The following is a 14,428-nucleotide window of genomic DNA, read 5'->3' on the forward strand; positions in this document are numbered from 1 at the left end:
GTACATACACATTTACTTATGTGATATAAAAACATATAGCTAAAAGGAATAATAAACAAAGTAGGCAATGAAACTTAGTTAAATAATGTATCATATTAGGTATATGAGTGCATTTCCTGTTGATTATAACTGGAATAGACGCAGAGTATAACCCCAAATGATTCAAATGATGGGCAAAACCTCCAGACGTGAACTTTCTGAGTTTTGTTTTCACTGTATAGTATTGCATCCTTGGCTTCAAGCTTAATTGAATTATTGTGCAACAAAATAATGTTTTTCCCCCCAACAACCCCGATGCGTACTGACATTTATAAAATAGATGTTCAGTTATTTATTGTGTTATATTTTGAATGTAGGGGTTTCCCTTGATGGTGACGTAACCGCTGATCTGGATTACGCATACGGGTATCATTGGTTCACACCGACGCACAAGGCCTGTAGTTTGAAAGCTGTCTGGGCCCAGGCGAGTAGCCACATTGCGAACAAAGTTATAATATTTTTAAATAAATTCAAGGAATTGTTGAGCCATTTCGCCCTGGATAGACGTTCGCCACTTTTGGACCATGTGGCAGTAAGAGGGAGCAACGAGCCGGCAGGACACGTGGAGGCAGACGTGTTTGCGAACAGCATTGTTTTATTGCATCTTGACTGAGTTGCATTGAACTCCACGCAAGGAGAAAAGAAAGCTAGTGGCAGCTAAGGTGCTAGCGGCTAGCTAGCCAGCAAGCTAGCGGCGGCTATCCAGCCAACTCGCGTGCTATCCACTTCCTTGTTGCACACTGGAGTGTGATGGAAGGCGAGAAGAAGTTTGTGAGGGGGAGACGGAGTTTTTTACTTCATTTTTAACACTATATGCTTAATGGATTTACATGCCTGCACGAAGTGCAACATCTCAGAAGAACTGGATTTTAAATTTCGAGGGGCTCTGGGCCTGTGCTTTGACCATGAAATGGAATGCGACTGTCTAGCTGGACACAGTTAGCTACAGGAGGCTAGCTGGCTAAACCGACCGTTAGCTAGTAGCTAAATCTGGGAGATGTCCGTCCTGGAGTACAATGGCTGAGTGCAGACTGGCTCTGTAACGAAACACCATATTGTGGATTTTATGTAACGGAATCTACCGGCACCGAGTGTCATGAATCACCGTCTGGGGTAACATACTTTTTCTGAAGCTAGCTTTGTAATGCTAACATTAAGCTTGTGAATTAGCTAGCAAGCTAGCTGGCTGGCTGTCTAATTGTGAATTCGCTGTTACGTTAGCTACCTAGCCTGTTACACAGCTAGCCCAATGTTTTGTTCCACGGCACAGCAAGGAACATAGCTAAAGTATATAATATAAAGATTATTCTCAACGTGGCTATAGCATTTATTCTGTAGATAAATGCCTAATTCGGAGGTGCTTCGGGAGGGTCGGGGACGGAGCCCCTCTGCACAGAGGAATGCTAACAGGCAGGACAGGCGGAGTAAACCGGGGAGCGGTGCTGCTCAGCGGGACAGACACCGTGAGAAGAGGCGGTCATCGGCTTCCAGAAGGAAGAAACGCAGGCAGGCCAGGCAAAGAGACTTGTGGCATACAGGTGCAACAGGGGACCCTGACAATGACCGAAAAAGCACTTTTGATCGAGAGGCTGAACTTCGGACATTGGTGGAGTATGACGACGTGAGCTCCCAGTCGGAGCGGTTTTCTGGGAGCCCCTCTCCTAAACTCGACCCCCATGCTGCTGACAGGCTCTCAGTGGACCGACTCAGCGATGTTGAGTTTGGTGACTACAATGGACCAGCATCCCCAGACAGGAGCCACCCGAGAGACCGGGAGGGAGTGTGCATTAGCAAGGACGAACAAACAAGAGGACCATCTGAGAGGAGCAGACAGGAGAAGGAACTGGGCAGGAAGAAGGAGCGCCAGAGCCGTGAGAGAGACTCCTCCAAAGCCAGGAGTGGAGGTAGCCTGAGTGGCTCCAAAAATCACAGAGACACTACAAGGAGCAGTGACAGAAACGGTAAAAGGACATCTACATCTCAGTCCTCACAATCTGCAGATAAGAGGGATTCAAAAAGACACAGGAGTAAAACAAGATCTGACAAAGAGCCTCCATCTGCATACAGAGATGCTCCACAATCTTATAGAGATGACCGTGAAGACCTCAGGGCATACAGGAGAAGTCCTGGTTTCAAAGCCGAAAGTCCCTATGGGACATCATATTCATATAGCTACCAGTCTCCTGGTGGTTATAACCAGCTAATATCTAGAAGAAGTCCAACTTATGGGAGCAAAAGACTCTCTCCCAGTTCCGCTTATTACAGTCGGGATGTAGATGTGTATGGGGCATATGGTATGCCCAAGTCACCCAGTTCGTACTCCAGCAACAAAAGAAAGCGGTCCCCTGTGAGCCCAGTGAACTGGCGCAGGTCCCCGAGTTATGGCCGGCACAGTCCATATGAACAAGGAGAGTTTGTTTCAAGTCCTTATGGAAACCGCAGGAGGTCACGAAGTCCATACAGAAAGTCCCTGAGCCCAAGTCCAGATGTCAGGTGAGTTCTTAGAAAACAGCTAATAGGATGATGTGTGTTTAATCTGCTGGCTGTAGTGTAACTGTGTGGTATATTCATTAGGGCTGTATATTGGCAAGAATCTGGTGATATGATACCTATCATGATACAGGGGCTGTGGTTCAATATATTGCGATACTGTGAGCCAGCTGATATATTCCTCTTTTTCTCTAATTAATAAAGAACACACCACCATGTGCATAATATCTAAGCCAATACAATTCTTTTTAATGCAATCAGAAGAATAAAGATAGATAAGGATGCTGCTATATAGCAGTTAAAACCCAACACAAAATGAACCACTACCACAAACCTTTGCATGTCTCATGATTTGGGATGTTCCTGGTGACTAATTTGCCTGTTGAATAAACAGATCTAGGTGATTTAGACTAGTTAACAGTAAATCAGCATTATACATGAATAAAATATTAACAATTAGTTTAATCTACTAGTATTTCTGGTGCCGACTACATAAAGTATAGTGTTTAATTGTATGATCTGCTAATTGTGCACATCCCTAATCACAATATTCATTCATTCACTCAATCTTTACTTGAGGTAGAGACCATATTTACAATGATGTAGAGTAAAAAAAAAAAAGTCATAGATACAAAGAAATGCCAATGAGAAATGTACATAACAGTGGTAATAAGAATAAAAAAACAGCAATTGTAAGAATAAATTAAAACCTATATAATAAGTTAAATTTTAAGGTGTATGAATTTGCCAACACAAGATTTGCACAGCTGAATGTAAAATGTGATACAGTCAAAGGGTTAATTTCCTCTGTGGATAAAAATGAGACACACTTGAAATGATTACATTTAAAATCATGACACAGTATTAGAAATCACATTACAATATCACAGACCATAATATTTCTATTCTCAAATGTGTCAATATTTTCTTAGATCCTTGTATTTTAAAGTTTATGCTGTAGACTTATGTGGGAATTTTACCTCTTTTACCTGATGAAATATTGATATACACAAACCTAGTTCAAATTCAATAAAAACCTGTCAACCTTTGATACTCCATGACATTGGTTGTAGATTTTTACAATTTGAAATGATTGTGCACCCAAATCAAGGACACAGATAAAACATTTGTGTTTGAGTCCTTATGTTGGCAAAACTATCAGTAGTGGGGAAAAAAAGTCCTTCATGTGACATTGTGCTATTTCTAGGATGCATATTGTGAGTTGCTTTCTACATGTGTATTTGTGGCAGAGCATTCTTCATATATAGATATCCACTAGAATTTTTAAATAAAGTTAATAAAACCATACAAGAAGTTTGTAATGTTGAAATCTAAAAAGGTGTTCTTGTTATTATCTTTCCAGGCGATCTGCTAGGTCTCGTAGCAGAAGTCCATATTCATCCTCAAGGCATTCACGTTCCCGCAGCCGTCACCGTCACTCTCGCTCCCGCAGTCGCCCCTCAAGCCTCTCACCCAGCACGCTCACCTTCAAAACCAGTCTTGCTGCTGAGCTCAGTAAGCAGAAAAAGGCTAAAGCCGCAGAAGCAGCCGCCAAGGCCAAGAACTCCAGCAACACATCTACCCCAACCAAGGGTTCCTCGTCTGCTCATCAGCCCAGCCCCAAGTCCAATCACTCATCCCGAAAGGGCCGCCCCCCCTCTCCACCGCAGCCAGAGAAAGGTCCCAGAACTCCCACATCGAGCCAGCCTCAGTCCCCCTCTGACAAGTCGGCCAAGAGGACCACTGACCACCAGACCAGCAGAGACAGAGATGGAAAGGGGAAAGACGACTCTGTACATCGGGATAAAAGGAAAGCACCAGCATCTGGACAGAGTAAAGAAAAGGAACGAGCCACTGGTCCACTCATCTCAGCTCTATCATCCCTCCCATTGCCCCAAACAGTACTTGAGCACATGGATAAAGGAGAAAGGTATGTGGTAAAGGGTGTATTGTTGTGCCAGTTGAACTAGAATTATTATTCAACCTATACTTGATTATCAATACTTACTCACACTCTATCTCCTGCATTTTCTCCTCTCAGCTTGAAGGACAGCTCGCACTCAGGAAAGAAAAAGTCGGAGAGAAAGGCTCGTCAGCTTCTTACCGACTTGCCTCTGCCCCCTGAACTTCCTGGTGGCACATCTTCCCCGCACAGCCCACCTGAGGATAAAAAGTCCCAAACACTTCGACGGAGACCCAAGTACGTTACAGTTCATTGCATTCACAGCTATATCATCTTTTCTCTTGCTATTGTTTTCTGTAAATTCACTTTGCTTCCACTGAAATATTTCCTTGTAATTTCCAGAATTTGTGGCCCAAGATATGGTGAAATTAAGGAAACTGAGATAGACTGGGGCAAACGTTGCGTGGACAAGTTTGAGATCATTGGAATCACAGGGGAAGGCACCTACGGTCAGGTGTACAAAGCTAAAGACAAAGACACTGGTGAGTGTGTTGAAAATGCATCAACATTATTCTTTAGAGGTGAAATACAGGGTTAATATGGTTGCTAGAAATACTTCAAAACAGTTGAATTTTTAAATGTTTTCAAGGTTTGAAGTGAGTGGATTTTATGTAAAGTGCTTGAAACTCCTTGAAATGGCAGGTAGTGTTTTCATAATCAAACACTACCTGTCTGAATAGTTCCTTTTTTATATATAAAGCAATAAAATGTTGGATATTTGCTCAGCCATGTAATATAAGATATCAAGTCTCCTTACAGACAGCTGGCATTTTGAAACATGAAATATGTTCTGTTTTCCTTTAAGTTGTCACCCTTCTTTTGAATGCTATTATGAAACATAATATTGATTGTTTATAGCACAACAACATCTGATTTAATGTGATAAAGAAGTGAAATGATAATTTTGAGTGTATGTATAGAAATATTTAATTTACCACAGCTGCAAAGTGCTGGAAAAGCTTGAATCTGACTTTGAAAAAAGTGTAGGAACCATGGAAATAAAGTTGGTGATGATGGTAATCTCTTATTTTGAAAGTTCTGTCTGAACTTGTGAAGCAGTCTTGACACTCTCCTGTTTCGCAGCTGAAATGGTGGCATTGAAGAAGGTTCGACTGGACAACGAGAAGGAGGGCTTCCCCATCACAGCCATCAGAGAGATTAAGATTTTGCGACAGCTCAACCACAAGAGCATCATAAACATGAAGGAGATCGTCACAGACAAGGAAGATGCTCTAGATTTCAAGAATGATAAAGGTACATTTTGTTGTCATTGATCCTGCCACACCAATTTGTTTAAATATGTTTAATATGATCTTTTCTGATGACTAAATCATTGTTCTCTCTTCTCAGGTGCTTTCTATCTTGTATTTGAATATATGGACCACGACCTGATGGGTTTGCTTGAGTCTGGCCTGGTCCATTTCAACGAGAGCCACATCAAGTCTTTCATGCGACAGCTGCTGGAGGGACTGGATTACTGCCACAAGAAGAACTTTCTGCACAGAGACATCAAATGCTCCAATATTCTGCTCAATAACAAGTGAGTATTCAAAGAGAATGAACAGTTTTTATGATTTATATCATAGTCAGACACATTTCACTGACTACATTTCATTTGTTCTTTCCCTCCTAATCAGAGGTCAAATAAAGCTGGCAGACTTTGGTCTTGCTCGGCTGTATAACTCTGAAGAGAGGTGAGCCTCCTGTGTTCTTTGCAGATATGCACCACACCTGTTATCACTGCAGGTATTTTCACCTGTCTATGATCTTACTAACAACCATATCCTCTTGTCTTTTGTTCTCATGTTCAGTCGTCCTTACACCAATAAAGTCATTACACTATGGTACCGTCCCCCAGAGCTGCTTCTGGGAGAAGAGAGGTACACGCCGGCTATTGATGTGTGGAGCTGCGGGTAAGAGTGCGACTAATGTTGACTTAAGTTTACCTCCTATGTGTTATGTGATTATCTGCCCAGTCAGTATTGTTTTTGTTTCTTTAATGATGAACTCTGTTGTTTTGTCTGTCGCAGATGCATTCTGGGAGAATTGTTCACAAAGAAACCAATTTTTCAAGCTAATCAGGAGCTTGCTCAGCTAGAGCTTATAAGGTAAGTTTAGGCAAAACCAGATAAAAAGATTCAAGTGATAGTTCTGATTTTTTTTTCCAAAGTGGAGTTGTTTGAGGTGTTTATCTGTACTCAGTGCATTACCTACAGTAGGTGGCGGTGAGCATAAGCAGTGTACTGCAGTGGACAGGGTCAGCAGCAAAACTCATTCTAGCTACTTAGAAAAAGGTCCTTTTTAAACTGTCTTTAAACTACACTGAATTTAGAATACGTCCTTCCTTTACCTTGCCCTCAGGCAGCCTTTTTGGACTGGACACCACCAGATATCTCTCACCAACCCAACCAGACTTCACTGATTTTACCTTGCAGAACACAGAAGTAGCTCATTTACCGCTGCCTTGTTTGGTTAGTTTGTGTTGTTGTGTGACTTATAGGATTCACTTGAAACACTTGCACGTTAATGTAATGATTTCAAGGTTTTAGAAGTGCTTGGATTTGGATACAGTGCTTAAAAAAATGCTTGAAATTGTAATGGCATTACTTTAGTAATAAACCATTCTCTCAACGGACAGTTAATTTTTTTAGATGAAGAAATAAAATAAGACGGAGAGAGCGTGATTGCTTTGGCACAAAATGAAGACGACTCTGCCTGAGAGCCTCATTTGCCGCTCTGCATGTGTGGCTACACTTAGTGTGATATGTGAGTCTTTGTTGGTGTGTGCCCTCTGATTGAACAGTGAGTGGGAGACTAACAGACGATAGCATGCCGGGAAGTTGCTGTTTTAATGAGCTTGAAAATGAAAATTCTGTAAAAAACGAAAAGGATGTTATTGAAATTGAAGTTTGCCATCTAGTGATTTTTTTATTTTGCCTCAGCCAGTTTATATAGGGTGCCAAGTTGACTTACAGAAGACGGGTGACACATTTTGAAACATGAAACTCTGTCACCTTTCTTTAGAATTCTATCATGGAACATTTTTTGTTTGTTAAGAGGACAATAACATCTAACTTAATGTGATGAAGAAATTAATTTGAGCATATAGATATAGATACAAGGTGCTGGAAAAGTTTGAAAATGCACCCTGACAAAGCTTAAGAAGAGTGAAAAGAGAGAAAAGTGCTTAATTTTGACTTTGAAAAAGGTGTAGGAACCTTTGTCTTGAGCTGATTCTGAACTAAACCTTCTGAAACACAGAAGTCACACATAAACAAAAATTAACTACCTGATCGAGGCAGCAGTAAACCAGCAACTCCTGTGTTTGGAAAGGTAAAATTATTGTTTTTGTCGAAAGGAGCCTGATGACAGGAAGTAAGAGAAATCAAAAGTGATTTAACTTCAGTTAATACGAAAAAGCTGTCTGATAATGTACACATACACTGATATAGATTTTTTTTGGATGGTTAAGATGCATTTTGCTCACCAGTATTCCTGCTGCTTCTCCAAACTGTGGGCATGCCACCTGCCATCTGCTGTAGGAATACACCGAGTATCGATAGGTACCTCATACAACCCCACTTCAAACAATCTGAACTTTCCTTTTAACGTCTAAGAATTGCAATTTCGTTCGTTGGTTCCCACATAACGGCACACCCACGTGAGCCATAGATATGGACCGAGAAGAGGTTTCCGCTTTGCAGAACAGGACGAGAAAGCGTTGCTAATTTTTTCCACTGATCGCCTCAATCGACCACAATGCTATGCAGCCATGAGATATGTTTGATTAACAGGCCTCTCTTGTTTTGTCATGACTGCTTTTGTTAGAGGAAATGTGAAGGTGGTGATTAATTCTGTGGAGGCAGTCCGCCTCTGCTGCGGGAAATCCTGACAGTTTGCACAGATCTAGTTTTACTGTGGGCTATGCTTATATAAAATTTTTAAAAGAAACAACCAACTATAACATTTTACTCTCATTTTCATTTACTTTCCTCACTTTATTTATTCCCTAACAATAGTGGTGGAAGTGATGAGGAGAGAGAATAATCTCTAATGAAATGTGATGAACTCAAAAAAACCCAAAACAAGTTGTGGGTTATTTTGTGTCCTAACGTCGCTGCATCCCACTTAAACAAATAATTTCTTGTCTTTCAGTCGAATATGTGGCAGCCCTTGCCCTGCTGTGTGGCCAGATGTAATAAAACTTCCCTTCTTCAACACCATGAAACCAAAGAAGCAGTACAGGAGACGGTTACGAGAGGAGTTTGCTTTGTAAGTCAATGTGTATGATCTCTAATTGAGTAATTTAAGGATTGGGCCCTCTGTTGAATGTCTGAAATCTTATGCTTCTGTTGTTGTCCAGCATCCCTCCGTCTGCCCTGGACCTGTTTGACCACATGTTAAACTTGGACCCCAGCAAACGCTGCACAGCTGAGCAAGCGTTAAGCAGCGAGTTCCTCAAGGACGTGGACCCGGACAAGATGCCCCCACCCGAGTATGATTTTGCTTCACATTACATGAACATGTTTATCACCAGGATCACAACATTGTTTAAATTTTCTCACCGCGTTTAACCATTTCTGTCTCTGCAGTCTTCCACTGTGGCAGGACTGCCACGAGCTGTGGAGTAAGAAACGCCGGCGGCAGAAGCAGATACCAGAGGAACTGGCAGCCCCTAAGGCACCACGTAAAGAGCTGGGCCTTGACGACAGCCGCAGCAACACTCCACAGGGCTTCCCTGCTCCTGGGGGAATCAAAGCTCAGAATGCAGCTGCTTCTGCACTGCTGGGTGAGTTTCACTACTGCTTATATGTACAATAGGTTATTAGCTTGTCAGTCACTGATAAACCTTTAATTGCACTTAACTGTATGACAGGTGCCAAGCATTACGATTTTGAGTGTGATGCAGTGCGTCCAAAACGAATACGAGTTGTGTACATGATAAACTGGTAACTCCATGTGTGTTGTTGCTGGAAACATGGATGCAAAATACTCAAATCTTCTTGGAATTTGGATCAGTTTTTTAAAGGCCATAAAATGCTTATTTGCTTCTTTCGTTCTTTCCAGAATGTAACTCACTCGGTCATTTACTCAATCTGACTTTCTCTTGTCTCCTGAAGGACATAAGTCTTCATGCATAGATAGACGACACATTGGACCTCACTTAACTGTCGGTCCCTGTTCGAGTGATGAATCAGCTTGGTTAGGTGGATCTGTAGTCAAACATGTCCAACTTGTTTTCATTTTCACATTGGTGAGGGATCATTTGTTATTTAAAGGTCACTCACTTTGATAGTGATAGACCGATTCTGCCAGTTATCTTGCCTTTTGTGATGATGCCTGAACTCGTGAGTCAGATAAACAGAAATGTCTGAAGACACATCCGCAGGCAGCCTTGTCAGTGTGGTTGCTGTGGAACAAGTTAGCTGAGTTTCTCATGCAGCCTGCTATAAATGTTGGCCTAAATTAGAGCCTGGCTGATACTGATTTTGTCAGGCAGATAATATTATTAGGCAATTAAAAAAATGTCATGTCAGTCTATTGGACAATATTGCAATGAGCCCTCCAATGTGGTTATCAAAGACTTGTGACAAAGATATGCAATGAAGGGAGGATATTTTTAGGTTTAGCAATTAACTTAATTGTCCAAAATGACATCAGGGCACAAAAACAGTAAAACTTCCCTTGTATTTTTAATAACCATAAATTAAAGAACAATATATATAAATATATATATGTGTGTTAAACTTATATTGAGAAAAGAAATCACATATGGGCCTAAATAAATTGCTGCCTGTAAAAAAAAAAAAAACAATTTGCGCATATCTAACGACCTAGATGTTGATACTAATATAGCTCTTTTATTGGCTGTCTGACATATCGGTCTGACTCTAGCTTAAATATTCTGTCACCATAATTGGCATTTAATACATATCATGTTATACATATTTTTCCTCTCACCTGTAGTGCTTATTTTCCATCTAGATTGTTTTAGTGTGAGTTGCTGAGTTTTGGAGATATCGGCATGGAGATGTATGCCTCCAGTATAATGGAACTAAATGCCTCTTGACATTTTTGCTTTTGGGGTGAACTGTCCCTTTAAGTGTCAGCTATGCTCTGAAAACTACAGCATAACCCAATGAATTTTCCTATTACATTATTGAATAAAAATTCAATCTAAAACAACACATTGCTGGCTAAGTTAACATTATATTAGATTGTAATGGACATGAAATAATGGAATAGTCTTTTCTTTGTTTTGATGTTGGCATTATGTATCAGCTCCTTAAAAAGATAGTAAATGAACCTTGTTTTTATGTCATCTCAGGTATGTTTATGAATGAACCTCCATACTCATGTTAGTTTTCTGTTTTCTTACAGACCCAAAGGGTCCAAACTCTCTGTTAACACAGGAGCAGCTGGCGGTCCTCGTCAACTTCCTCGGCCAGCCCAAGAGTGCTGTCAACACGGCTCAGTTTGTCCAGTCCATGAGCACAAAGGTCAATCAGGAAACATTACAGCAGCTCTCCAAAGCCCTGGCTCCCACTGACCCAGCTGAGCCCCTTCCTCAACCCACGCCCACCAAGCCTCCACAGCCCGGCGCACCTTCAGGAGTGCCCCGCACACCCCCGATGCCCAAGCCCCCCTCGCCCCCCATGTCTGCGGCGTCGGGCATTCCAGAAGGAGAGGCCGCAGCTGCTACGCAGACAGCCATGACGATGCTGCTGGCTCAGCTCCTCCAGGCGCAGCAGGGTCAGAGGCAGGAGCCGGGCGATGGTGGAGAAGGGGCGGAGAGTGCTAACCCTGCAGGAGGAGCAGCAGGGGGGCAGCTTCTACCTCCAGAGGTCAAACAGCCTCCTGAGCCCAGCCCAGTCTCTCCAGGTAAATCCTACGTCTGTTAATCTTTTCAGTGAGACAGCTGGACACAGAGTGAAATATCTCTCTATGTCAGTGAGAGAATTTGTTGTTGATATTGAAGAACATCAGTTTACCAGATGGAAGCATGTATAAAGAAAACAGATTAGGCCAAGAATGCAGGTGGAGTTAGTATAAAGGAAACCAGTGAAGTACATTAGGATCATGGCTGCACTTAAAATCTATATAAAAAAAGAAATCAACACTTTAAAATAAATCAAACAATGTATTACGACTCAAAGGGATAGTTCAGATTATGTGATGTGGAGTTGTATGAGGTACTTATCTTGTATTACCTGTAGTCGATGCCAGTTGGCACATCCCCAGATTGGAGATGCAGAGAGGAGAGGAAGTAATGAACTGCTGTGGACAGGGTCAGCAACAAAAGGTGTTTTAGCCACTTAAAAAAGGTCGACCCAAAAAATAAAGAATCAATATCAGTTTTAGTGTACACTATATTTAATATATTTTCACAGCTTTATCTTGTCATCAGACAGCTGTTTCCAGTGGAAAACCATTATATAAGTCAAATCGCCAAAATAAAGCCCTACATACAGAGTTGAATTGGTTTGGAGAGAACAATATTTGGCTTATATGACAACAGCTGTTAGAAAAGGCTGTCTGACCAAGTAAAGCGGTGAAAATTTTCTGAATATAGCGTACACTGAAGGGTTTGTTGTTGACCCTGTCCATGGTAGTGTATTACTGAGCTTCCTTGCTTCTTCAAACTGGGGAAGAAAAGATCTAAATAGTTAAGAAACTAAGAAAAAAAGAAGTATAAATAAAACAAGAAACACATTCAATACGTAACATAATATTGTAATTTCTGTCTTTCAGTGTCTGAAGTAGGTGGAGTGTCAATCCTGCCTCCAGACCAGAGACCACCTGAGCCTCCAGAGCCTCCTCCACATGCTGACCTGGACTACCGCCAGCCTCCACCTGAACCCAAGACTGGCCACGCTCCCCCGATTGCATCTGCAGGTGGAGGCGATGGAGGGAGACCCCCAGAGCCAGACTACCCACCTCTCCCCACCGCAGAGGGACCCGGGTACGGAGGAGACTACAGCCACCCGCCACCTCCACCCTTCACTCCCGCAGGGTTTGGGGACGGCTACATGGGTCACATGTTAGGCGGAGGCCTGCCGCCTCACGCTCTGAGAGAAGTGTTCAGCGGACCAGGCCAGGCCGCCGGCTCCTCGGCCCACCCCGACCCCTTCCCTCCAGGCGCTGGGGCCACGGGACCCAGCAGCATGGTGTTCACTGGGGACAAGGACCACCGTTTTAAGTACAATCATAGCCCCTTACCTGTGGAGGGGCAGCCTAACCCCGGCGCCATCCACCTGTACAACCACGCCATGGCTAGAAAGGACGGCGTACCTCCTCCCCCGCCCATCCCGGCACCGGGACAACCCTGGGGCTCCCCTTCCCAAGTCGGGGCTCCACCACTACCCCTCGGCTTTGTCCCACACGTGAACTCAACAGCAACAATCAGAGGACGCGGCTTGCCTTTCTGAAAGACTGGAAACAAGAAACGGCAGTTTGAGACAGTGGACAAAAGGCTGCAGGACTCAGTTTTGAGCCGGAAGCCTCTCAGGCCAGACAGACGGATCTGCACATGCACACTCAGTTTGTAATAACTTAAATCTGTGTACGGCATTGTATCCCTCCTCAGTCTGGAATGTGGAGTATGTTGACGAAGGACAGCTGAATAACACCGGAGGAGCTTTTCTTGCTCATACCATTTTCATATTTTTTTGTAATCTATTCTGCTGTCTTTTAAATTAAACTTTTACCTTTTTTGAGTGTACATTTATCAGGCCGGGTAAATTTTAAACCTCTACCTTAGCCTTTCTGTAATTGCTCCAGGGCAAACTAGTATTAATGTTTTGCACTACTGACTGAAGTAGGCGGAAACTATTTTAGCTATGAAAGGAAATGGATGATGTGCTTTATCTGCACAATTAGGAATATGACCAGTAATGTAGTGTCTCCTCTTTTTTTATGGCCATGATTATGTTGAAACAATGATGGCTCAGTTGAATGGGTTGATGGCTTAGGTATCAGCACAGGGAGCTATTTGAGGAAAAGGACTGTTAGTTCCAGAGAGACTGGTAGCACTTGGATGACGGCAGCGAATCTGAATCGGACTTCATGCAGAAAAGGCTGTTTTCACTTTAAATTCCACATGCCTTTTTGCGGATAAGTGTTGTAAAATCATAAGCAAAACAAACACACACGTAACCCAAGTTCAAAAAGGAAACAATGTCTTTTTTTTTTTTGTACTAAAATGATTTTGTCCCCCTCCCTCCTCCTTTGGCAAATGTTTATTAAAGAAATGCCAACAACGTATCATCGTCTGCTTAATTACCACAGAGATTGTTCTCACAGTTACATGACTGATTGAGTTGTAGATTCGGTGACTTTCAGAGGTGAAAATAACTCCCGCTCACAATCTCATTTACTGCTCCAATGTGTTATTTGATTATGTTTTGGTCTGTCTGACCTTCATCAGGTATATGGGCAGCATCAAAACACTTCCATAGCTGCCTCAGTCATTCAATCAGAGGAGTAGAGCGATTGGTTTGACCTCAACACCACCATCACCTTGAGCCACTCAAGGCTTATGAATCACGAGTCAGATAATAGCATTATAAAGATACAAAATCACAGCATATTAAAGCCTAATAGATTTTTGGTGACGATAACGGGAGTAAATTCTGATCTTGATTCATCGCCATATTCTGCAATGATCCCTCAAATACGGATATCAAACACGACAAAGATATGAAATGTAAGCAGGATATTTTACAGTTAAACAACAAACTTTCTTGTCCAAAATAACATCGGGCCACCGAAGCAGTAAACTAGACTGGTATTTTTTAATAATTAAAACTATAAACTAGCTAATAAATAACTTAAAAAAAAACAATTAAACAATATCTACATATTTAATTTGGAGAATGGAGAAAAGGGAGCAGATATAGATAAATCCTGCCTAAATAAACAAACAAACAAAAAAAC

General features: G+C 42.1%; 1 protein-coding gene across 1 annotated transcript; it reads left to right on the forward strand.

The window, feature by feature from the left end:
• Positions 1 to 420: 420 nt before the first annotated feature.
• Positions 421 to 13,756, forward strand: cdk13 (cyclin dependent kinase 13). The gene is made up of 14 exons (XM_084746911.1): positions 421 to 2,532; positions 3,893 to 4,459; positions 4,571 to 4,729; positions 4,835 to 4,974; positions 5,576 to 5,746; positions 5,843 to 6,032; positions 6,130 to 6,186; positions 6,304 to 6,405; positions 6,523 to 6,600; positions 8,648 to 8,764; positions 8,856 to 8,987; positions 9,085 to 9,281; positions 10,874 to 11,374; positions 12,245 to 13,756. The coding sequence occupies exons 1-14, from the start codon at positions 1,382 to 1,384 to the stop codon at positions 12,919 to 12,921; spliced, it is 4,239 nt and encodes a 1,412-aa protein (XP_084603037.1). The 5' UTR covers positions 421 to 1,381; the 3' UTR covers positions 12,922 to 13,756.
• Positions 13,757 to 14,428: the final 672 nt, after the last annotated feature.

Source organism: Lutjanus erythropterus, chromosome 21 (assembly GCF_056507025.1).
Source record: "Lutjanus erythropterus isolate fLutEry1 chromosome 21, fLutEry1.hap2, whole genome shotgun sequence".
NCBI lineage: Eukaryota > Metazoa > Chordata > Actinopteri > Lutjaniformes > Lutjanidae > Lutjanus > Lutjanus erythropterus.

Excerpts from the sequence above, each read along its gene's own strand:
- cdk13 (XM_084746911.1), top strand. The coding sequence starts at position 1,382 with ATGCCTAATTCGGAGGTGCTTCGGGAGGGTCGGGGACGGAGCCCCTCT. Across the intron at positions 4,975-5,575 it reads AGCTAAAGACAAAGACACTG|CTGAAATGGTGGCATTGAAG; the intron begins GTGAGTGTGTTG and ends CCTGTTTCGCAG. Across the intron at positions 6,187-6,303 it reads CTGTATAACTCTGAAGAGAG|TCGTCCTTACACCAATAAAG; the intron begins GTGAGCCTCCTG and ends TCTCATGTTCAG.